The sequence below is a fragment of the Prionailurus bengalensis genome, chromosome E2 (genome assembly GCF_016509475.1).
Source record: "Prionailurus bengalensis isolate Pbe53 chromosome E2, Fcat_Pben_1.1_paternal_pri, whole genome shotgun sequence".
Classification (NCBI taxonomy): domain Eukaryota; kingdom Metazoa; phylum Chordata; class Mammalia; order Carnivora; family Felidae; genus Prionailurus; species Prionailurus bengalensis.
In genome coordinates, this window is record NC_057352.1 from 34,605,472 (window position 1) to 34,629,424 (window position 23,953).

Sequence of the window (23,953 nt, forward strand, 5' to 3'; positions counted from 1 at the left end):
AAAATCAGACTCCCAGACCTCACTTCAAACTTAATGAACCAGAATCAATGAAAGGCCTAGAAGCCACATTAACAAACTCCCAGGTGATTCTAATAAACCCAGGGCTGGGTAGATTAGGAACTCCTGCCCCAGGAGACTAATTTATCATCTTGCCACAAAAAAAACAATAATAATCGATGATCTAATAAAAGGTGATCTAAGGACTAAGGAAAAGAGATGGTTGTAACATCCATTCTGCTAGCAGCAAGACGCTGCTGAGAGGTATCTAACTGCCCACCTAGAGAGCCCTTTCTTGGTGAAGTCCAGTAAAACTGACCCAGGGCCAAATCCTGAAAGACACTGGGCAAGGCACAAAAGCTGATGTGAAAACTGGAAAGGAATAATTCATGGCTCAGGTAATTGGCCCTTTTCAGGTTACTGCTACTCCTCCCCTCCACCGCTAAACCATGACGACATTTTTAGACGTAAGCCATGTCCTAGGAACATTTGCAGCGGATAGATGGTGCACCAAACCACAAGAGTGCATCAATGCGCTCCCTTAAAAACATGTGGCTGGTTGCCTTACTGATTTTCCTAACAGACTGCATTTGAACTTAACATTATTTCGCCCATGGTATGGCTGGTCAAACTGAAATGACCGGATTTAATCACTGGTGCCATTTCAAGATTTAGAAAGGGAGGAGCAAACGTAAGACAGAACTTATCAAAACCTCCAGGCAGTGCTGCCACCCCACATCAGAACCCCAGCCAGGTCTATAATGAGGTCACAGCTTCCAGGGTCTCAAAGGCCACGGTGCCTTTGCAGCAGCTACTCCCGCTGCCCGAAATTTCTCCTCTCCCTCGTCCGCCAAAGCCCTACTTGTTCTATATAATCAACATCTCCCTCTAATGCTTTCCCTACCTTCCCCAACCTGAGCTCACATGCCCTCTCCAGTGAGTTATGTGTTTCCTCCTCCCTGCTCTCATTACACCCTACCCAAATCTTTTCACAGAACTTGCTCCCTCATTTGCCTAGAAATAGAGGCCCAAATATTGAACTCCATACCTCTGTTACTCTGTAACCTTGGACAAATGTTCTCAACCCATCAAACTTGTACTTCATAGACTTGTGTAAAGAGATCATTCCTGGAAAGCACTTAACACAATGCCTGGCACATGACAGGTGCCCAATGAAGAGTTGGGCTAGCGTTGGGCTAGTTGGGCTAGCTAGCGTTCTGTTGAATGAACAGTCCGAGAGACAAGGGTCAAAGGCTACAGAAGACACCAAATCTGGAGGGGGAGAGAGAGGTAAAGCTACTAAAGAAACATCACCAAGACTTCCGCTTAAGTATTTGCTCAGGCTACCATTACCAGTGGCATTTCAGAGTACACAGAGGGACATTTCAGTTGTGTGAGTGCTGGCTGACCTCTTATGTTTCACAGCTCCTGCCAACAGCTTCGCCTGGGAGAACTTGTTCTTGGTTTCTATGGATTTCACAGCCACTTTCTTCTCCACCTCCTTCTTGTTTTCTGGAGAAAGTCCAACTTTGTTGAGATTACTGTGTTGTAGGTTAAGGGTCAAACTAAGCAAAAATAAGAGTAATGGCAGGACAGTGGTAAATCAAGAGAAGCCAGACTCGCATAATCCACTAGGACTTCAGCTCTGCCATGTAATGTTTGGCCTACTTATATTCAAAATAATGTCCTCTCCTCTTTATTCTGCCAGGAATATCCAGCTGATTTCAAGAGAGATGAAGGTGACCACAGAGGGAGAAGACCCAATTTAATATACAGAAGCAAACTTTTTCCCTCTCTCAGTGAAAATCTGAGTTACAGTCTGAAAACCTCCCTAAAGATATGGCCAACATCATGCTTGCTGGCAAAAACAAAAATCTTAATATAAATGCAACAGAAAAAAAATGTGGCTTCCCCCCAAATTTTTAAATATTTGCTTTCTTCCCCCAAGGGTAAAATCAAATCTTGCAGAATGTCCTACCACCAATGGCATTCAATCTTGGACACCACAGAGACTGACTCCTACTCTGCTGGTGCAAGACAACATCAGAATCACCTTAAGCCTCGTTAAAATACAAGAGTCCCTCCCCTGTCCCAAACCTACTGAATAAGGACCTCCAGAGGCCCAGGAAACTGTCTTAAATACTCTCTTCAAGGTGATTTTACCCAGTGCACATGCAACACAAGAACCAAAATGTCTTTAAAAGCACAACCAGTTCACTTGTAACATCACTTCTTGCAGGCTTGACCTCAATCTCTGGCTGTCAAGCTTTGGCACTTTCTTTTGTTCTCTCCGCCAGCCCCTCCCCGTCCTTCCCTTTCACACTCTCACAAACCATTAGCAATAGATTTGGACTTGGTGCAATTCTTTAAGAGGCAGCGATGCCTTAACGGAACAATAGTGACACCTAGCGACCAAAACATCTAAGAAGCAGGTAATATCAGCCCAAAGCAGAGGGGGTATATGTATATGGCCTTTGAATCCTGGAGAAAACTGGGTATCAGAAATAAGGAAATTCTAATTCTGATCACTCTTCAGGCACTCACTTTCTTACAAGAACCAGTTACCTTAAATATTTGCAGTGTTCAATGGAGATTACACAAAACACTCTTACTATTCTGAGTTTCATCAATTTAAGGGTTTCAAAGTCCACATGGAAACTGATTGTATGTTAATATTATGTGTTTGGCCTTTTAGAATAAAAAAGAATCAGATTTCATCTTTCTAGTACCAAATGCCAAAAACCACCAGCATGATGATTTTTACCTGCAACTCCTTCATTAAGGGATAAATTCTTTTGAAGAGACAGAGAGAGAAAGAGAAAGAGAGAGAGAGAGACAGTGTGTGAGTGGGACAGGCAAAGAGGGAGACACAGAATTTGAAGCAGGCTCCAGGCTCTAAGCTGTCAGCACAGAGTCCGACGTGGGGCTCGAACGCACGGACCGTGAGATCATGACCTGAGCCGAAGTCGGATGTTCCACTGACTGAGCCACCCAGGCACCAAGGGATAAACTCTTAAGAGAAAACTCTTAATATTGAAAAATAAAAATGGAAAAACTTAACAAAACACGCATATTTATAATACTAGGACACAGACAAAAAACACTTCACTTTTTATTCCTTTAAAGTGAAGAAAAACTGGGGCGCCTGGGTAGCTCAGTCGGTTTGAGTGTCCAACTCTTGATTTCGGTTCAGGTCATGATCTCACTCATGATCACGGGACTGAGCCCCACATGGTCCTCCAAGCTGAGCGTGGAACCTGCTTGGGATTCTCTCTCTCCCCCTCAGTCCCTCTCCCCAGCTCATGCTCTTTGTCTCTAAAATAAAAAAAATTTTATAAATCAATAGGTGAAAAAAAATGCTGCAACCTTTTTTTTGGGGGGTGGGGTAGAGAATAATATTACTTTTGATCCAGAGCCTAAGCATAAGCCATTTTTCCCCTTAAGTTCCTCTCTCCCTAAAATGCTCTATATACATAAGCACACCTCAAAAATCTCAAGGAATTCATTAGATGAGGCATTTTTTTTAATTACATGCTTTTTAACACATATAATATCGCTAAACACTGGTTTAATCTGAAGAAAACAAAAGTTCTATTGTTTATATGGCACAAACCACAGTTTATCATCTTTACAAGTATCACATTATAAAATGCCTCCTATTATAACAATCAAGCAAAGTCAAGAATCTGCTCCTGACTTAGAGCTTCAATAAACAAATGTCTAATCCTTCAGTTCCTATCTCAACATGCCTCTGGCTGCATGCACGCCAGGGATCCGTGCATTACAGATCAGTGGGTTGGAAGGCTTGCTTTTCTACGGTTTTTCTAGACAGTTGGAACTTACCAAGTTTCCAACAAAAGCCGCTACCCGTGGGGCCTCTCCAGTGTTGTCCTGTAATGTTAGCAGGGCAGGAAAGTTTCTTTTTGCCTTACTGCTGCCCTGTTCATTCTTCCCTTTGAACTGAAAACTGGAAGGCTTTGCACACTCATGCCAAACCAACACCACTCTCCAGAATGTTGCCTTGGGAGATGTTCTATGTCTTATTTGCCAGCATGCCAAATTAAGCACATAAAACAAGACATATTTCTAATGATCACTCTAACTGATGTATTTCCTTAGAGGAAAAAAGGCTGGTGCGTGACACAATGCAGTATGTACCACATCTGCCCATCTCTACAAACATGCGCAGTATTCTTCTGGAGTCGCCAGGGAAGGCAGTGGAGGAGGGGAGCGCCAGAAGGGCCAGCTTCAATCCTACAGTTGGGATTGAGGTGTGACTCTCCATCATCTCCGATCTTATTATTATTATTTTTTTCAACGTTTATTTATTTTTGGGACAGAGAGAGACAGAGCATGAACGGGGGAGGGGCAGAGAGAGAGGGAGACACAGAATCGGAAACAGGCTCCAGGCTCTGAGCCATCAGCCCAGAGCCCGACGCGGGGCTCGAACTCACGGACCGCGAGATCGTGACCTGGCTGAAGTCGGACGCTTAACCGACTGCGCCACCCGGGCACCCCTCATCTCCGATCTTAAATGTTACACCAGAATCCCACTAGGAAAACCGGGACTGGAAGCCAGGGCTCTCACCACCAGTTCACAGTGGGTTTCACGGCACCAAGCTGCCACCTTATCTCAATTGTTGTCAGTCACCTTGATTTCAGCCAAATCCCTGGGAATCAGTCCACATTTGCTCCTACACAGCTCTTTAACGGAACCTACTGCACATTCCCTGCAAAAAAACCCAACTAGCACATACACACAGCCGTATCACTAACTTTAGAGGTAAAGCCTGCTCAATGACACCAGTGGGGTTATTCAATTTATAAGCTTGAAATATTCAAATAAGTCTTCTCATAGGAAAAAAGCTAGGGTGGCTCTCCTGTGAGTCATTCATTAATTTGTTCACACATACACTGAGAACCTACATGCCAGGAACCAGGGGAATCAGTGGTGACCAAATCTTTATTCTTATGGATCTTTATATTCCAGCAGTAAGAGAGGCACAGAAACTAAGAAGCAAATTAAATTAAGATTTTCTTAATTTTCTTACGAGAATACTGTTAAAAAGTGACATCATACACACTGATGTGCTTTGGTGAAATTTTAGAGGGGGTGTGGAGGGAAGAGGGTCTCTATGAGGGAGACGAGAGCTGAGACCCAAGTGCCATGAAATGCCAGCCCTGTAAAATCTGAAGACAGAACATTCCAGGCTGAAAAACAACAAACACAAAGGCCTTGAAATGGAATCACAAAGCTCAGCCTGAGAGGAACATAAAGGAGGCCAGCAGGCTGGAGTGTAGTGAACACGAGGAAGCAGTTCAAGACGCAACAGGAAGATGGGTTGGCCTAAATCATGCAGGGCCTGGTAAGAACGCAGACTTTTAAGCCTAAAGGCCACAGGAAGCCACTAGTGTTTCAAATAGGAAAGTGACAGGATTTCATGTATGTTTTTAAATGTTCTTTTTGACCAAAGTGAGAATGGATTGTTGCAGATGAGAGCAGAAGCAGAGACTAATTTGGTGGTCACAGTGGTCCTGAGAAGCACAGAGAGTCGAACTGCACAGAGGTGGAGTCCATTTTGGAAACAGTTTTTGGGCCAGGCCCGTGTGGGCACGGAAGCACCGTTACGGAGATCTGAAAGAGCAGAAAAAGAAGAGATCGGGGGGCGAGGGCAGTGTGAGGAGTGGAGAGTAGGGGTGGTGAGGCACAGAACTGAGAATTCTGACTCGGCCAAGTTACACGTGGGATGCCTATTGACACATGCAGGGGATATGACAAAAAGGCAACACTGAGCCAAAGCGAGGTCATCTTTGTTGTCTTCTCGGTTTTCCCCTCTGTGGAAACAGAACAGGCTACACCTCTAGGGAAGATCTTAAGGAGGACACAGGAGAGTCGCTAAACATTTCCTTTTGAAACTCAGAAGCCAATTTCTCCCCTGGATGAGTTTACTGCAGCGCCCATCTGTTTCAGAGTCTAATCCCACAAGGCAAAAATACCCTGGTACTGACTATTAGGATTTAGGCCTTTAGTTAATCCTAAAGGATCTGGACTTTTGATTGCAACAGACTCTTGCATGCGATCTAACTCCATAAATCACTGCCAGTTATTCAGTCACAGGAATGTCAGTGTTGAAAGGGAACTCAGAGGTCACGAGGTAGAAAACCTTATTCTCGTTCTATTTGTGAAGAAACTTAAATCCACAGACGTTGACGAGGAAATGGACACCATACAGATTTGTCTCAAGGTACAAAGGATATTCTGTATTCCTTCAGTTCTTTCAGTTCTTCTTCTCTTCGTTGCTTTTCTAGTAGTTCCTGCTGCCGGGAAACCTCGTCGAGGAAGTTAGTCTCATCTTCGTCTAAGCCTCTTACCATGTTTTCTGAGGAAACAATTGAACAAGGAACACTTAGCAGGCTAAAGGGAAAACAGTCAAATAAGATTTTTCCTTCTCCTTATTTTTAATAAGCAGCAGATCCTTTAGAGGATTAGAAGAAAGAATTTGTAAACACCTCGGCTTCTGGAGAGGGAACACAGCACAAAATCAAGGCATTTCTTCCATTACTAGACATTAGCACAGAATTAAAATGGGTATCTTGAGCTCGAAACAAAAATGTTCAATGTGGTCTGGAAGGCAGCAAGCTATCTCTTTTCCACCAAATGAACATCTAGAGACTAGATAATCAAGACAGTTCCGTGGCTAGTTAGACAAAGTGTTGCATGAGGCAAAATTGCACCAAAAAGGCTGTGCGGAGTGTGCTGGACTGTTTCTGAAGCTTACTGAATTTGAACTGCTCCTCATACTCCTGCTGCTTTCTGTCTTTCTGTTCCTGTAGCCTTTCATACAGAGACCGAGGGTCATAAACCTCCTCTGGACATTCTGAAAGAAAGGGGGAGGGAAAGAAAGAGAGGGGGGAGAAAAGGTACATACTTTAGAATTGTTCACATTATTTTGGAATCACAAAGGATTTCAAAGATAAAGTCAAGTCTCTGCATGATCTGAGGGCAAGGATAACACAAAAATAGCACAAAGTCCACAGCTTCCCTCTGGACCTGAGAGAGGGGCCGGCAGTTCTCAAAGGCAACCACCAACGGCAAGAGGACCCACGGCCGAGACAGTTAACTGGAAGAGGGGCCAGCCCAACCCCCACAGAGCGGCAGCATTCTCGGTCGTTCAGATCCTGCATCCCCCTGTAAAGATGGAACAGACTTGCAGAATCTTCTAGAAGGCAGGATGGTGGCACGGACAACGCATACTGTGCTTCTGCTCCCGCCACGGGGGCCTTGCATTGGCTCCTGCCCCACTCTGAGTCTCAATCCCCCTACTCTAAAGTGAGGACATTAGTGCCTCCTCTGAGGGCTGCTGTGAAGATTAGAGATCGTTACGCTGAATACCGAACTGTAAGCCCACATACCTTCTGGATCTTCAGGTTTTCGAACTTTCTCCCATTCTTCTTGCCTCCTTTTGCGCCGTTCATCTAGTTCTGCCTCGGACACAAACCTCTTTTTGATAACAAGATTACCATCATCCCCTCCATCCATAATGGAACAACTGGTCTACAAAAAACATATGAAACATTTCAAGTGAGAACCGCAATTTAAATTCTAAGGTGAAACAAGGAGATTTAGCTCTGTCTCACCTAGCAACAGATTATAGATCACTGATGGAAGCACATGATTACATTTTTCCGACTGTATCAGGCAGTTTTATTCACATTTATGTTATCTACGAAGTCAGCGAGAGGACCTGGACTAATTCTTATTACCTGCTGTAATTACACGGAAGTCTTACACTGCAGATATTTCTTGGTCCCTCTAATCTAAACCAATTGGCTTCCTGGGCACCCTAACTTTTTCCCCAGTTTTCAACCTCTTTTATTTCGGTGACATCTGACACTGTTCCTTCTTGAAATACCTGTTTCAGGGACATTCCACTACCTCCATTTGCGTTATTGTTTCCAAGTAGGTTCAGAATGGAGAAACTCAGGTATTCAAGGAGCCCTGGAAACAAAGTCTAGTTTGTACAACAGGGAAGGGATGTGCCTAGAGGCCCACAAGCCCCAAATGGAGAAAGCGAGACGAGAACCCAGATCTCCTAACTTCAGGTTTAATGTGCTGTGCGCCACACTGAGTGGGGTTCAGGTCTTTCCTGACCTTCCTTCCTGTAAGCTACAGATCTATGCCCCTGAAGAGTCTATCTTCACTCCTTCCCTTTTCTCACTCCCACAATGACCTCGCCCACTTTATGAATATCTTGATGTACAAGATTCCCAAATCCCAAATCCATATACCTCTACCTGAGCCTCTCTTCGGAAGGAAGGGACAAAGAAATACAGAGGAGTGTGCATTACTCCTTTTAAGCCTTTCTGCTTTTCTTTGCTAGTTTCTTTCTTTCTTTCTTTCTGAAGAACCGTGGAATTAACTCTCTACTCAGACATGTTGTATTATTCACAGAATTACACCCTAACAAGGAAGCAGATATTCTGCACTACTAAGACATCAACTCAATGTCCATTCCAAGATGATCCCGAATAACAAACTTAAGTCTCTACTGATAGCACAAAAATAAAGAAGCTGCCATTTATTGAACTCTTACCATGCACCAAATACATTTTTATGTATATTATCTCATGTATGCTTCCATTGACCCTATGAGAAATACTCTCTCCTCACAGATGAAGAAATGGAAGCCCAGGGAAGTTAGGTCACTCGTCCAAGGCGATAAAAGGTGGTGAATGGTAGAGCTGGTTTGACATCAAAAATTCAAACTCTTACCCACTTCACCATCCCCTTCCCCAGAAACCTGGGATCCTGGTTAAAAAGAAGGACATGTCAATTTCAGCGTTCTTCCTGTACCAAATTCCAGGCTGAAACTGTTCATGTAAATATTTTAATAAAGATGAAAATGGAAGGTAAGAAAACAAATCCAAACATTCTTAACAAGAGACCAGTTTCAGCCTAAATCCTACTGTAGCTGAATTTTAGTTCAATATAACAACCATGAGAGAGAATTTTGAAATTTACTAGAAAGAAAACCAAATCAATTGGCAGAAGCTACTGTTCCCACCTAAAACCCACAACCTGCACACTTGTGATTCACCCTCAATGTCTCCAGCCAAAGGACTGTTACAGAAACAGAATTATTCAGTCTCTGTTGACCATGCCAAAAATTCCTCAAGTTCTGCAGAATAACCTCTTAGGAAACATGAGCTGACATATTCTTAAATGTCTTAAATTAGGACTCTAATGAATGGGAGAGATACACTGGATTCTCGATGTCCCCCCTTTCTTATTTCCTGGTAAATAATTCAGAGTGGCTCGGGTCCTTATGTCACACCTAACAGGATTCTCCATCCAACATACAAATCCACCATACATACCCAGGAGATTTTCATCCAACCCACACTCTAAAACTTCAACAGGGACCAATGCACTCATTCCCAGGCAGCTGGCTCCCTCTCTGAGTAGATTTGACTGGTAGGATAGTTCTTCCTTAAACCAAACTGCAATCTGTCTCCCTATAAATTCCACACTCAGGTTTAATCCACTGGGACTACAGAAAAGGAGCCAAATCCTTTTTACAACATGACAATGCTTCCACTGTTTGAGGACAACTCCCACGGTCCTCCTAATCTGTCACTTTTCTGGACCAAACATCCCTAGTTCTTTTAATCTTATGAAGCAGAGAAAAATAATAGTTTCTCGAAGCAGTAAACTTATCAGATTGCATAGGATTTCAACCTGGGAAATAAATGTTAGGATGTGGCAATGCCCTGGCATTCCTACTGAATGCATCTCTCCACTCTCATTGTACGTTTTAAAAAAGGAAAGAAAATAACATATTAATACTGAAAAAAAGTGTTCCAATAGGCAAAAACAAAACAAAACAAAACCTAGACTCGCAAATGGTTCCATCTAAATGAGAATTCAGTCTCTAAGATTTATTCTTATAAACCAAAATTAAGAAAGTAAAATCATTAATTTTCACAGCTTGTTGCATTTTTGGAAAAGGAGAACCTGTCTTCACTTAAACTTTAACCAAGATCCCTGAACTCAAGGGACAAAGCCTTCAAGATACATGTGTTAAAAGACTTGAATCTGAAACAGAAACTAGAGAATCTTCCAACACTTCACTCTGGGGAAAAGACACACCTATGGGATTCCAAGAAATCCTTATTCTCTTCCTCATCAATCTTTTTTCACTTAAGTGTTAGAATTCAACTTCTACCCAAAGAGTTGAGTCTGTGCCATTCACCATCTTTCACACCACAAGGACAAAACCAGGAATTGGAGATGGTTACCAAAACTCAAAGAAGATGAAGCAGCACGTTGAAAATGAAGCAGCACGTTGAGAAAGGGAAATTTAAAGATAATGGCTTCAGAATTTGACAGAGAAACTACCGCTCTCAATGGGATGGTTTCCCGAAAACAGAGTCAAAACGAATGAACACTTAAAAAAGCCTGCTCTTTAAAGCTAATATTATAGTCCTGATATTCCCTTGTCTCAAAATAAATTTTAAAAAGCTAGATGGCCACACCTAATTATAATGAATTCCTGAGCATTAAAGGGATACAACTAAAGCACAGATTGCTCTATCCTTCCTAGCCTTTCTACATCTTCCGCGTGTCCTCATTCCCTGGCACTTCAACCATCATTCCCTCCTTGCCTTCAACCTTGCCAGTGGCCCTCCTGGCTACTGGTCATCTTCCTATGTTAGGAGAGGTCAAAGATAGGGACAGAAAATGCTCATGAACAAGTGGCCATACTCCTGAGTATTCAGATAATGGTCAGGATATTCCCTCTCCAGAAATACTCGGATTTTTTTCAGGATTCAAAACTTCACTGTCAATACATATCGCCAAGAAGCAAGCTTAACTTCACACACCTTTCACCACAACTTGATCGAAGTTCCCCACTAGAAAACAAGTACCTTCTGTACCAGTCTCCTTACACAAGGCAGCGCAGGTAATGATAAAGACTTTACACTCTGTCTGAAATCAAGAGACCTCAGCTCTGCCAGTTACAAGCTGTATGCCCTGGGCAAGTCACTTAAGTGCTCAGAGTCTTGGTTTCCTCATCCACAGGTTGCACTCACCAGTGGGGATTAAAATAGTCTTGCACAACAGAGAGTTTCTGTGAGGATAAACAAGGTAATTCGTGCAAAGCACTTAGCACACTGTTTGACACATGCCTAAAAAATGCTTTGAAAGGTCTGCCATTACTACAAAGCACTACGCTAAGCTCTGGACTGATTATAGGAGAGAAATACTGTCTGTACTCAAGGAGTGGGGGAGAAACAGATTAGTCACGTGAACAAAGGGATTACATCAAACAGAGAAATTAGGAAAAACTTACATGTATATATAGTTTGGTAATTCTATATTTTCCCTTTAGTTGGGTTCTCCATTTTACTGTTTTATTAGGTTAACTTAAATAAACTTGACATTGTGCTTCCACTAGTCCAGCACTATGCCAGATTCTATGAGGTACATAGAAGAAATAAACTTTAAAAGAGTTAGTACCCTTAAGCTAGTTAATACCAGATAATAGTGTATATAATGAATTACTACAATGAATAGTACAAGTAAGGGGCAACAATGAAGGGCATAAATACGGATCAATCTAGTTTCCCTGGCTGAAAACCTGGACATGAACCTTTTCCCTCACTGCCTTACATCTCACCAGTCACCAAGTCTGGTGTTGCTACCTCATAATGACCTCTTTTTTACCCATCTTTTCTTTTTTTCAAGAGGAGAGTTCTTTCTTCTTTTTTTAGTTTATTTATTTTGAGAGAGAAAGAGAGAGCTGGGGAGGGGCAGAGGGAGGGAGAATGAATCTCAAGCAGGCTCCGCACCCCCAGCACAGAGCCCGACACTGGGCTTGAACCCATGAACCGTAAGACCATGACCTGAACCGCAATCAGGAGTCAGAAGCTCAACTGACTGAGCCACCCCGGCCTCCTGAGTCCTTTCCTTTCTAATGTCTTCTTTTCAGGGCCTCATCCCGGCAAGGGCTACTGCAATAGCCTTCCACTAGTCTCCCTGTTTCTACATTCACCCCTACTCGAGCCGTTTCTAACTCTAACACGACCCCAGCACTTACCCACTGTGTTTTACCGTTTGTGACTGTTCCAACGGCTCTTTGTATTCGTAGTGCTTCTTAGCACAGTGTCTGGCATATATTAGGCAGATAATAATAAATACTTACTGAATAAACCAACCATGAAGAGGATTTCAAGAATTTATGCAGGGAAGAATGATCTCACATGAATATTCTAAGGTAATGTCCACACAAGTTACAGAAAATAGTAGATGTTACGTAAGCATTTGCTCAAGCTCCTATGTCTCACAGGGAATTCTATTCAAACACAAAATTTGGGTGGCCAGAAACACACGACCAAAAATTAAATCGCTTTCCTATATTACATAATTGATATCTTCTTCAAGAATAACTCACTACTTTCCTTTAATTTCAACTGACTGAAAAATGCTGTTACACTGAAGAATAAGTATTTCCCACACAAAGCATTTTTCTTTGAAGAGTTCAATTTTCGTTGGTTGTTTATTCTGCAAAAGAAGGTGATGAGAACCTGGAGCTCATTCACCTCCTTCTGGAAGTAGGCAAGAACTGGAAAATAAACTGTTTATTTCTAAATCCTACTGCCCTGCTAAATTTCCACAAGTCTCTTATTTTTCCCCTTTGCTAGAATAATTAAAAACAAAACACAAACAAAGCCCAGGGGCCTGGGACCGAACTATAAAGATTCATGTAGGAATGAAGAGTATTTACAACAGGAATATTCGTTTTCTTCAGTGTTTAATTTTAGAAAGAATAAAAGCTGTCAACTTTCCTTTACTCACATTGCTTTTTTCCCCCGTAAGATGATTCAAGTTTAATTATCAAACTAAACATTGCATTACCTTAAAAAGGATTAAGTTCTTCAAATAGGGAATTCAAGGAAAACCAAAACCATACCAAAATCACTTTGTGCAACCTTAAAAGTTACAAACTGACACTTATAAATAAATAGTTTTCAAATTTGCTTGACAGCCAAAAAAACACAAAGTTCTTATATATCAGGCCAAAGTAACTGTTAAACATAGCACTTCTGTGTTTGTACTGGAGACTGTGGTATTTAATTTCCAAGTTGGAGGGACAAAATGGGCCCGGTGACACCGCATGCTATACAAGATATAAAACTTCCACTGCTGCTGCCCCCAAAGTAATTCCTACTGCTGACCTGAAAAATTATTCCATTTAGCTAGTGCCATGATACAAGTTAATGAGATCTGGTTTCCTATGGAATTGAATTTTGTGATGGCAGACTACTTAAGTGTTTACATCACTGGCCACTACACCTTCCTAATTCTAACATTAGACTGTAGTGTAAAAATACACCAGGGGGAATCAGATTTCTTTGTTATGGTGTTCTGAGGCTTCTCTTTGGGAAGCAAAAACAATAGGCCAATCCACTTTCCTTTCGCCAGTAAATATACTTAAGTCCTGCTCTTCCAACATTTTTACCCTGATGTTCAACTCACATGGGATTTCAAAACGCAAGACAGCAATTAAGAGGAATTTGCCATCTGGCAAACTCAACTGTATTCCAAATAGATAGCTTTCTGGCCAGAAGTCACTTCTACCAAGCCACAGTAATTCAGATCAAGATGACTTTCCCTATACATTATAAAACTTCAGAGCACGACAACTTCTAACAGAGAACAAGATGAGCCTTTGTTACCAAAGTAATCCTCAATCTAACATTAAGCCTTATTTAATGCACTCCAGTAGCAAAGGAGACTAAAGGAATCTAAAAATCAGGGTACAGCATACGCAATTTTATTCATATTTAAAATGTTTATTATAAAGAGCAATTTGTCACAATCTTCTGGTTGTCCAGGCATCTAAAAAAACACATGCAATAAAAAAAAATTTTTTTAAAGCAAACGTATATATACATTTATCTTTTCATAGCACAAGAACAGTCTCATCATATGTGCTTTTACCTTGAATTCATCTATATGCACTGAAAAGAAAAAGAGATCTTAAAATATTGATTTCCTTGACTGATCATCAGTTCCTTAGTTCATGTGCGCCTCCCAGAGTATAATCACTTTCCTCACTATGTATGATTCTAATATTAGCTGTATTTTTTACACATTGTGACTCCTAAATGCCAACCAACTAGTTCATCTGGGGTTCAAAGAAAGATAAACTTTGCATTACACAAACCATACAAGGCCAACTAACCCATTCAGTGGTATTGTTGAAGTAAATCTTTACAGGGGACCTACTGTGTGCAAGGCACAGACTGCTCGGTGCTGAAATGGCACTCTACAATTTAGCAAATGAAGAAGTTGCATTCAGTAAAAGAGATAAGGTTGGCATAAGCAATTTTAGGAGAAGAATGAGGTTAAATGCTACAAGAGAATAAATAGAAGCTAAGCACTATGGAGTTCAGAAAAGGAAGACTAAAAAAAAGTATCAGGGAAGCTTCATGTTGACAGCAGCTGTGACATTACATAGGGAAAAGTGGTGGAAGTTTAAGGTATACGGAGAAAGATCTTTAAGATTGCCTGAAATCACAAATTTCACATTCCAAAATCAACATGAAAGGGGGCTTTCATTTCCAGAAATACTGGGCTAGGTAATAAAGATCAATCCTCTACCTCTATGACTAAACAAACAAAAAACTGGAAGAAATTTTTTAAATGATTCTTAAACAGAAAACCTAACAAGGCAGTAAAACAAACAAACAAACAAACAAACAAAAAAGGCCCAAAGCCAAGAAAGGTGAAAGAAAATCAGAAATTAAACCCAACATTCAAACTGGTTTTCATCCTGAGGATTTCTCTGTCCTTGACCTTGAAAACTGCTGTTTTGATGCACTTACGAAGCAACAGAAACAAAAGTCAAAGCCAGGAGTCCACAAAAGGTGCAGAGTCTGATAACCAACTTCTTCTTCATCTTAACCTAGTGTCCCAAAGAACTATACCATTAAGATAAAGGTGGGGGCGCCTGGGTGGCTCAGTCTGTTAAGTGTACGACTCGTGATTTCGGCTCAGGTCATGATCTTAGGTTAGTGAGTTTGAGACCCGTGTCAGTGCAGAGCCCTCTTGGGCTTCTGTCTGTCTCTGTCTCTCAAAAATAAATAAATTTTTTAAAAAGGTAAAGGTGAACTGGGAGGAAAAACAGCAGCAATAATGAGCAAAAGAAACAGACTCAAAGGGAATTGACAGTGGAATTAACACATATAGATTATAAAACAATGCTTACTGCGTTGAAAGAAACAAAAACCAAGCCTCTAAATTAACAGCAGACTGTGAAACAATGGCATGGCACATTTGAAAAAGGATGAAATAGAACCTCAGGAACTAAAAAACACAATAACTGAATTTAAGATGTCAATGGAAGGGTGTAATAACAGATTAGAAATAACTTGAGAATTAATGAAGAAAACATTATCCAGGATGTAGTATGGAAAAATAAAGGAGTAAGAGGCATAGACAATAAAGTGAAAGGATCTGTGTTAAATCAGCAAAGGAGATAAACAATGGGGCATAGCAATATAAAATGGCCAAGAATTTTACAGAATAAAAAGAAGTCTGACAAACACCAAATCCAACAAAAACACATCCATAGTTGGATATATCGCCAGGAAAATGCAGAAAACAAAAAACAGAAAACAACTTTTAAAATACATCCTACAATAAAGAAACAGATCACACTTAAGAATGCAAAGCATTTTCAAAAGGTGATCAACAGTGAATATACCGAACTTGTTTAATGAAGCTGCCCAAAAGGCACGATTACACTATGAGTGCATGAATGGCGGAACCACGCACTTTAATTACTTCACTTACCAGCTACGTGGATTTCAATTTCTGAGGCAGCAGCTTAACTCTAACCAAACATCAAGATTCTTAGAAGGTAAAAGGGAAGACTGCTAACCAGGTAAATGGTCTTGACATAATTCTTCCTGATTGTAAGGGATTAAGACACCAACACTTCAGCTGAGAAAAATAGGTGGCCAGCCTCTGCTTTCAGACCCCTATAAATTGTTAACAGCTCTTCTCATGCTCCATTTGAAAGACTGTAAAAGCTGCTTTTATCTCCGCTCAATTCCTGGTTATCAAAAGGGAGTATAAACACTGATTCTTTTCAAGGATTTCAGAAGTCGTGCCCTCCAAACTATTTCATGAGGTCCCTGTTTGATATCAAGTCAAACAGCCGAACAATCAACAAATCTTACCTCACAGCTGGTATACACAAGAGGGCATTGGGAATTCTGACTACCAGGCCCGCACTTGGCTTCCCTGGGTCCCAACTGCAGACCTACTCAGTCAGACTATCTGGGGGGTAGGGTCCGAGAGTCTGCATTTAAACAGGCCACAGAAGATCTCGTTTTCTACTAGATTAAGAACCACTGCTATCAACAAGTAGGTCGCCACCTTTACACCTGTGCGCATTGACAACTCACGTGAGCAAACTCTCAATCAAGATCCTTCAACCCAACCCTCAGTCTTAGTTTCCTTTTTTTTTTTTTTTTTTTTTTTTTTTGCGAAACGAGCACGGTGGATTGCTATCTATCAGAAGAAAACGCATTGAGCACAGCAAAAGGTGCATGGTACATAATAAATGTGTTTCCCATCCTACACTTGCACTCTGTGATTCAACCATGTCCAACCAGGCACTCCCACATCTCCTGAGTAGCCCGGAGCCTTTCCAAGACCCCTGGGAGAGAGCCCGCTCCTCACTTGGAACCTGGGTGGCCCCACTTAGCAGAAACGGTGGAAGAGATCCGGCAAGAGGTGCGAAGTCCCAAGACCGCTAGAAAGGGCCGGGATCCTTCCCCCCAGACGACTTGGAGGCCTTCCCGCGGGTTCCCTCGGCTCCCCTCAGGCTGGCCCCCAGCAAGCCCCTGGCCCCGGTGACTCAGAATACTGGGCAAGTGCGCAGACTGAGAACGGGCTTGGCCCTAAACCTCACACCAGACGTAGCCCCCCCCCCCCCCAAACACACCCCCATCTCCTCAGCGAAGAAGCTGGAGCCCAGGTCTCTCTGCCAGGGCCCAGGCCGCACTCACCTACCAGCGTGCAGGAGGCTAGACCCCCTCACCTCGGCGGTGCCCACCCCAAACCGCCACCACTAAGGCCACGCGCTCTTTAGGGGAAAAAAAAAAAAAAAAGGGAAAGAGAGAAAGAAGAAAAGAAAAGAAGGAAAATAGCCTTTGCTTTTGTATTCCTTTTGACCCTTCAGGGCTTCCTCTTCCTCACCGCCACAACAAAGTTCCGCCCCGCTTCCGGTAGCGTAACCCAATCCGCACCTTTCTTCCTCCCCAGGAGACAGATGGAAATCCGGTACCAGGCAAGCTAGCCAGAGAGACTTGATTGGGCCATTCTCACCTCAGCAAGGGGATTGGCCAGCTCTTGGTTGGGGGGCGGGTCGGGCCGAGAGATCACGTGATACCACCCCTGAAATATGATTGGCTGTAAGGGAGAGGGCTTGCCACAGAGGAAGGGGCGTTTCCTAGGGGACTGAGGGAGGGCAGGGGCGGTACGAAGCGGGGGTGGGCCCAGCGCGTAATGGCAGCGCCGTGGCCTCGCGTCCATCTTTACCGCTCTCTCGGACCTGTCACAAAGGAGTCGCGCCGCCACCGCCGCCCCCTCCCTCGGGTGGGCCCTGGAGCTGGAGAAGTCAGTGCCGCAGCCCGGCCGCGCTGCTCTGGGAAACCACTGGGGACGCGGAGCTGGGGGGAGTCCGAGGGCTGGGGACGTCCGTGAGGGAGGGGAACAGCCGCCCGAGTCTGCGGTGGGGAGACCGGACTGGGGCTGAGGGAGACTCCGGGAAGGGGCCCGGGAGGGAGTGGCGTTGGGCAGAGCCCAGGAAACAGCCCGGAGGTTCTCCACTGAGGCCCGCGCTGAAGGCGCCTGAAGAGGTACCTGGAAGAGGGTGTTCCCCCTTTAGCGGATTCGTGACCGGAGGAGGTTGTTGGGGGTCGCCCTTCCGAGGAGGCCGTGGCTAAAAGGGCCCAGGTGAGAGGCAGGTAGCTCTTGGGAGGCTCCTGATGTTTAGGGGTGCTCCTCGGGGGTGTCCTGGACGGAAGGGTAACGGGAGGAGGCTTTGGGAGGGTTTTCTTTTGTGGAGTTTAAGGTTTAGGTGGCACGGGTGGAAGTCGGACCTTCCCCCGGGAGACATAGAAATGCCTTCGGGTCGAGAGACACCTCAGGGAGAGGGGCTAGGAGTTGGGAGCCAGAGCTAGAGGATTCTTTTACTCCGGAGGCCCGATGTGGAAAATGGGTAAGGGCCCTAGAGAGAGGTTGTTGCTGAGCGGCTCTGGAAAAGAAGAGACCACCCTCGGTAGGAAAGCCCGGCGGAGAATAGTGAGAGGGAAGCAGCAATGGCAAGGGTTTTCCTCTCTGGAGACCGAACCTGTGTCTCAAACACAGGATTCAGCTGCTTCTGGGCAAAGTGCAGGTGGGGTGGAGGGAAGTCCATCCTAACAGCACTGCTTGCGTGACTCTAGCTGTGGCTTTTGTTCCTACCTGGTGCCTCAGTTTCCCTGTCTTCGGGGAGGGAGAGCGAGGCAGAGATGGTTCACTGAAACTGTGCAGTTCCATGCCGTAGAGCTGTCTGAATGAGGCTGGCTGCCCCCCCTTGGAGTGTTGTACTTTGAACTTCAGGAGGTTGGAAGTGTCTACGAGTGACTGAGTAGGGTCCTGCAGACGTCCAGGCCCCTCACCTACCGTGTACCGTCCTTATTAACCTCCTCGGGTCCCTTCTGTAAAATCGGGCAGTACGTGTAGATACTTTACAAACTACAAGCTGTGTGCGAGTCAAGTACTGCGATTCTACCACCAAAGGGGTTGGAGAAGAAAAGTGAAGGCACTTTCCAAACTGTAAAGCAGTATGTAGATGTAAGGGATTAGTATTAACACAATTGTTGATCACCTCTTGTCCTGGGAGCCATATTGTATGAAAACCTCAAGGTTCAGAGCTTTCTAGGTCATATTATGATCTAAACCCACGGTTTCAGCCCCTGCTTAGAAGGGAGTGGAGGGATTTCCGGTTTTTTGCTCCCAGAGTTTTAATTTACTCTGAACTGCTGATGGTGCTGGCAGGAGGTAGCACTAGAATATAATCTCCTTCAGAAAGTTTTTCTCTGACAGCTGAAATTTGATCTCAATATTATAAACCTCCTCCCCTTTTTCCATCTATATATTTATGGCCTTTGGATGTCTACATGTAGTGAATATCATGCTTCCTCTCTTGTGATTTTGTAAATGAGACCTCCTTTTTTCCCCCCACGAATATTACGCCTTTCTGCACTCTGCGGTGGCCTCAAACTAGATTATGAGGCACATAAGCAATTGCTTTTAAATTTCTCTTCCACAATGGTTCTTTTTATTTTTCCCCATATATAGAAGTTACATTTCCTCGAATGACATCTTGCTTTGTAGCTCCCCCTATGAAGCTATAAAATACTTGAGTCCATGTATGACATTTTCCTAATATTTGGTTAATGGCGTTTGTTAGCTGGTTTTCCAGATGTTGGATAATTTGTGATTTTTGAAGGTTTTTTTGTTGTTGTTGTTTTTTAGCTAAAAGCTGGCTTGAAATTCCTGTTTTTCTAATTTTATATTCCATGGGTCTTTAAAAAAAAAAAAGCACTGTGGTGATTTTATGAGCTTTCTGATTTCCCAGGATACATGTTGTCCTGACCTACTGCTTAATGTCTGTGGCCTGCTTTTGCTGTTTTCACAAACCCTCATTATTTCTGTATTCCATGATTATTTTTAAGTTATTGATTATAGGAAATGTTCCAGCATGCTCTATGTGGACTTTTTCAGTTTGTCAACACATGACTTTTCACCTTAGTAAATTGGCCAAGAAACAAGGGGAAATAAAAACTTAGCATTATGTATAAAAGTTTGTTATTCGATACAACTCTGAAGTGTGTTTTGGCAAGAGAATAACAAAAAAATTGTTGTGTGTTCCTGAAGTGCATTTACTCATTTTGTTTCTACTCATCTTAATTCAGCCTATCAGGAATTACAAAAATAAATAATTTTTTTAATGAAGTGAGAAGTCATTTTGCATCCTTTAAAATACAACTCTCCTTGATACTCTAATATCTACATAGTTTGAGAAATTATTAGGAATTCTTAAGGATGGTAATCAGTATTACTACTTCAAATTGGAAGTTTTCTGTTTCGTGATCGGATGCTTGTAAAGTAGGTGCGATAGTCCCAGGGCTTAAAAAGTAAATGGAAAATCATTAGGCACCACAGATGGGAATCACAATGGAACCAGCAGTCTATATCCAGAGTTATTTGGGAGCAGTAAACTATCAGTGTAGCTTCTCTTCAAATATTTGGCATCTTCGCGTTTACCATTGAGTTTGGATAGTTTTTCCTTGTGTACAATTTTGAAAATTGAAAAACAGAATAGGAAGTGGTGAATGATAAAACTTGGGCCAAAACCATTAGAAGGAGACTTACAATTTTAGTGGTGCAAAAGAATGAATATTTTCACTTTGGTTTATCTATTCGGTGGTCAGCTTTTGAAATAGCTTTTGCAATATGATTGGGAAAAAAGGTAAAATTGTTAAATTTTACTCTCCGTGTCCATTTCAAAAGAGAATGCTTGCTGGTTAAAGATGTAAGAGCATATTTAACTATAGAAAACTGTATATAACTGTGTGATATATACAAGGCTAAATGAAGCAAACATTTTATAGTGGTTGGCTGTAAGAGAATATTTTCCTTTCTCCCTTTCTGAGCTTTTGAAAATGAAGAATGTGTTTGAAAAATTAAAGAATTGATGCACTCCAGAAGTTTGTTAATGAATGAACCATGCATGTAACTTTCTTGTTGTTTGAAATTATTCCAGGCATAATATCATGGGTCCTATACACATCAAATAGAACGTTTGAAATACTTGACTTGGCAAGTTTATTATTACCTCAGTTTAACGTTGCAGTGTAATTTTTTTCTTACCCCTTCTACCTCCGGAAGAGTTAAGTTTCTGCTCCTGGGCTCCCCTAATGCAGTGACTCTCCAAGTACGGCTCCTACTCCACCGTTCTTTGTGAGAAGTGCAACTCCTTTTTTCAGTTCTTATTGCTTCATAGTTGTTCATACTTTCATATACCTAAGGGCTGCTTATTAATAACTTATGAAGTGAATTGTTAAGAATTACTAAAATGTGTATTCATAAGCCAAAACTAGTATAGCATTAGAGTTTACTGTTGTCCCCGAGTCTGTCCTGGGAAACTTGGCAACAGTGCAAAGCTTCTTACATGTCATATGCAGAATGGGGTTCCTGCCATATTCAGGAAGGGTGCTTATTTAGGATGTATCCTCAGTATGGTCTCAAATGGATCTTGGGTTTCCATTGTGCTTCCTCTTTTCTACCCCCCTCCCCCACCTGCCATTTAAATTACTATTAGCTTCATCTTTATCTATTTAATTTATGGGCTTTTGGTTAACTTTTCACTGTGTGGCTAGGCATAGTTGTACCAAAAATGCTTTGGCTTATAATTTAAAACATGAATGTGTTGCAGCACAGATAAATCTTCATTCCCCCTTTGCTAATTCTGGTATATATAGTCACCTAAAAACTTGGTTGTAAGAGATACTTGAAGGTCACTAAGTTCCTTTTCCACTGGAAAAACGGTCGAGGGAGAGGCCTCCTCCTAGTAGACCTAATGCTTTATCCGTAAGTTTCTATGGCATGTGCTGTGTTATGGGTCCGGCACTAGGTGTGTTGTCTGTTGCTGTCCTTTGTCCCTCTGCCAAAAACATGAGGACCTTTCTTTGGCTTTGCTTGGTGCATATAAGCATTGGATTTATATTTATTGAGTGATGTTGTCTCAGTTTTTCAAAGTGATAACTCCTTTGGAAATATTTCATTTTTACAGATTTTAGAATAAATTCACTTAAATTACTTATTGACTGCCTATTAGTTTCTAATAGGTATCCAATTGAGTATGCAATTGACTATTTAAGTAGATCTCTTTAAGGAAAGTGTTGCTATACATGCTATTGACACATTTTGTTTTCTTAATAGCAGAGAGTTCTGTAACAGTAAAGTCCTTTTCCTTCAGATTTGTGGATGATATATGTGTTTCAGTAACAGATCTATATGACTTCCTGTTATTTGGTCTCCCAGGGGGGATAAATCCCCAATAGTGTGGCGTATTACGTGTGGTTTTCCCCTCCGTACTGAAGCCATCATTAGCGCTTACCTCAGTTCTTCCTTAGCATTTCCGTTTTGGATTCAAGGCAAAATTTTCAATTCTTGAGACCAGGCAAGTATTATTTACTTGTCCTTTTTTTACTATTATTTGCTTCTGGAAATTCCTTGTTATTTTATTTCTTGTTACATTTTATTTCTTGTTACAATTTTTGAATATTAAAAGGATTTGACTCTTCTCCTTTGTACTGTTTCAGGTCAGGGCTATCTTCTATAATTTATTCTGCTAAAAAATCTCACCTGACCACAGCCACCACTGCTACTGAGTTAAAAAGTTCCCAACGTTTTAGAAGCTTTTTCCAGCTACTCCTTCTCTACCAATTCAACCAGAAAAATTAACTACTTTTCCTCCCAAAGTTGTACTTTCTCTAACTAACCTCTGTGCATAGCAGAAGTATGAAAATGACCCAGTGCTTTTCTCGGACAATGTGAAGGTTAGTTATGATCTCTGGGATAACAGTACCCTATCTGGCTTAAACTTCAAGTGGCCAGCACTAATGCAGATAGTTTTGGACATCTGGGTGACATGTAAAACTATCTTACCAGAGCTGCTTTTCCTTTTGGGGGAAAAGTGAAGTCCCAACCAAATATTTCACAATCTTCCCCCCTCACCCCCACCCCCACCCCCACCACAGAATATCAGATGCTTTTGAGTCTAGAGAAAAACACTCTTGTTAAAATGTCTTTAGGTGGTTTCTGTTTCAACTTGTAAGTATACTCTTGACATATAATACACTTTTCTTATCTACTTATTGTACAACTAAATAACCTTGTTGACCTCCAGCTTTTCCCCATTTAGACACAGTCTTCAGAAAAAAAAAAAAAAAAAGTTACGGTCTTTGGGCTGTTCTGTAGAATATTTTAAAAACAAAAATATTTGAGTAAGGTTGTCTACCTTTGAGTTACACAGGTGTATGCATTTGACAAAACGTGGTACATATATTCTTAAGACTTGTATCTTTCATTATGTGTAGATTTAACCTCTGAAAACATATTGAAGGCCAGTTAGTGATATACATGCTGAATTATTTAGGGAGGCAGTATACTAATACCTGTGATTTACTTTGAAATGCATCAAAAACAGATGGATTGAGGATAGGTGTGTGATAAAGCAAGTATAGTAAAATGTTATTGTTAGAATGTAGATGGTGGGTATGTAGGTGTTCACTGTAAAATTCAACTTTTCTGTATGTTTGAAGCTGTCCATAATAAAATGTCGAGGGCGCATTAAACATGACACTGGACGCTATCCCTGGTCCTATGCATATTCACTATCTTAGGATAAAATCCAAAACTTGATCTAATGAAAGAAAACCATTAAAATTTTCAATGTATTACATGTTGTTACTCTTCATGCTATAGGATTTAGTCTTTGAGAATTGGGGAGTGGCTTGGAAAAAATTACTGCATCCTGGAACACTGTTTTGGAATGATGAGGTGAAGATGACAGCAATGGTAATTTCATGCCCAAAGTGTGTTTTTTCTTCCTATAGCCATTCATTTAACCAGCTTCTCCCTTCTTGGCAGCATAATCCTGAAGTCTTATTTTCAGAGAAAAGAAAGTATTCTTAATGTCACTGAGCTTTATTATGATTGAATGCAAGCAAATATTTGAAGAGATGAATCATTGATTCCTGGACCATCGTCAGACAGGGTTAGATCAGTTGGCCAGATGTCTCTGTGGTGGATAGTTTATGATGG

The 23,953-nt window shown here is 41.9% G+C and overlaps 2 protein-coding genes across 8 annotated transcripts in view; one reads left to right on the top strand and one right to left on the bottom strand.

The window, feature by feature from the left end:
* PSME3IP1 (proteasome activator subunit 3 interacting protein 1) overlaps positions 1-17,537 on the bottom strand; it is a 31,586-nt gene extending 14,049 nt beyond the window's left edge. Inside the window, exons 1-5 of one of the 6 annotated variants that reach the window (XM_043599266.1) lie at positions 17,402-17,537; positions 7,411-7,552; positions 6,777-6,875; positions 6,256-6,377; positions 1,407-1,540 (exon numbers count right to left, since the gene is read on the bottom strand). In XM_043599266.1, coding sequence (XP_043455201.1) covers positions 1,407-1,540; positions 6,256-6,377; positions 6,777-6,875; positions 7,411-7,537 — 482 coding nt within the window. In that variant the 5' untranslated portion in view covers positions 7,538-7,552; positions 17,402-17,537. The other 5 variants (XM_043599267.1, XM_043599271.1, XM_043599268.1 and 2 more) reach the window with 5 other exon arrangements.
* The window catches only part of RSPRY1 (ring finger and SPRY domain containing 1), a 44,289-nt gene continuing 37,857 nt past the window's right edge, over positions 17,522-23,953 (top strand). Inside the window, exon 1 of one of the 2 annotated variants that reach the window (XM_043599263.1) lies at positions 17,522-17,692. The gene's annotated coding sequence lies outside the window, so the exon portion shown is untranslated. Of the gene's footprint in view, positions 18,032-23,953 lie in introns of both variants that reach the window. The other variant, XM_043599262.1, reaches the window with a different exon arrangement.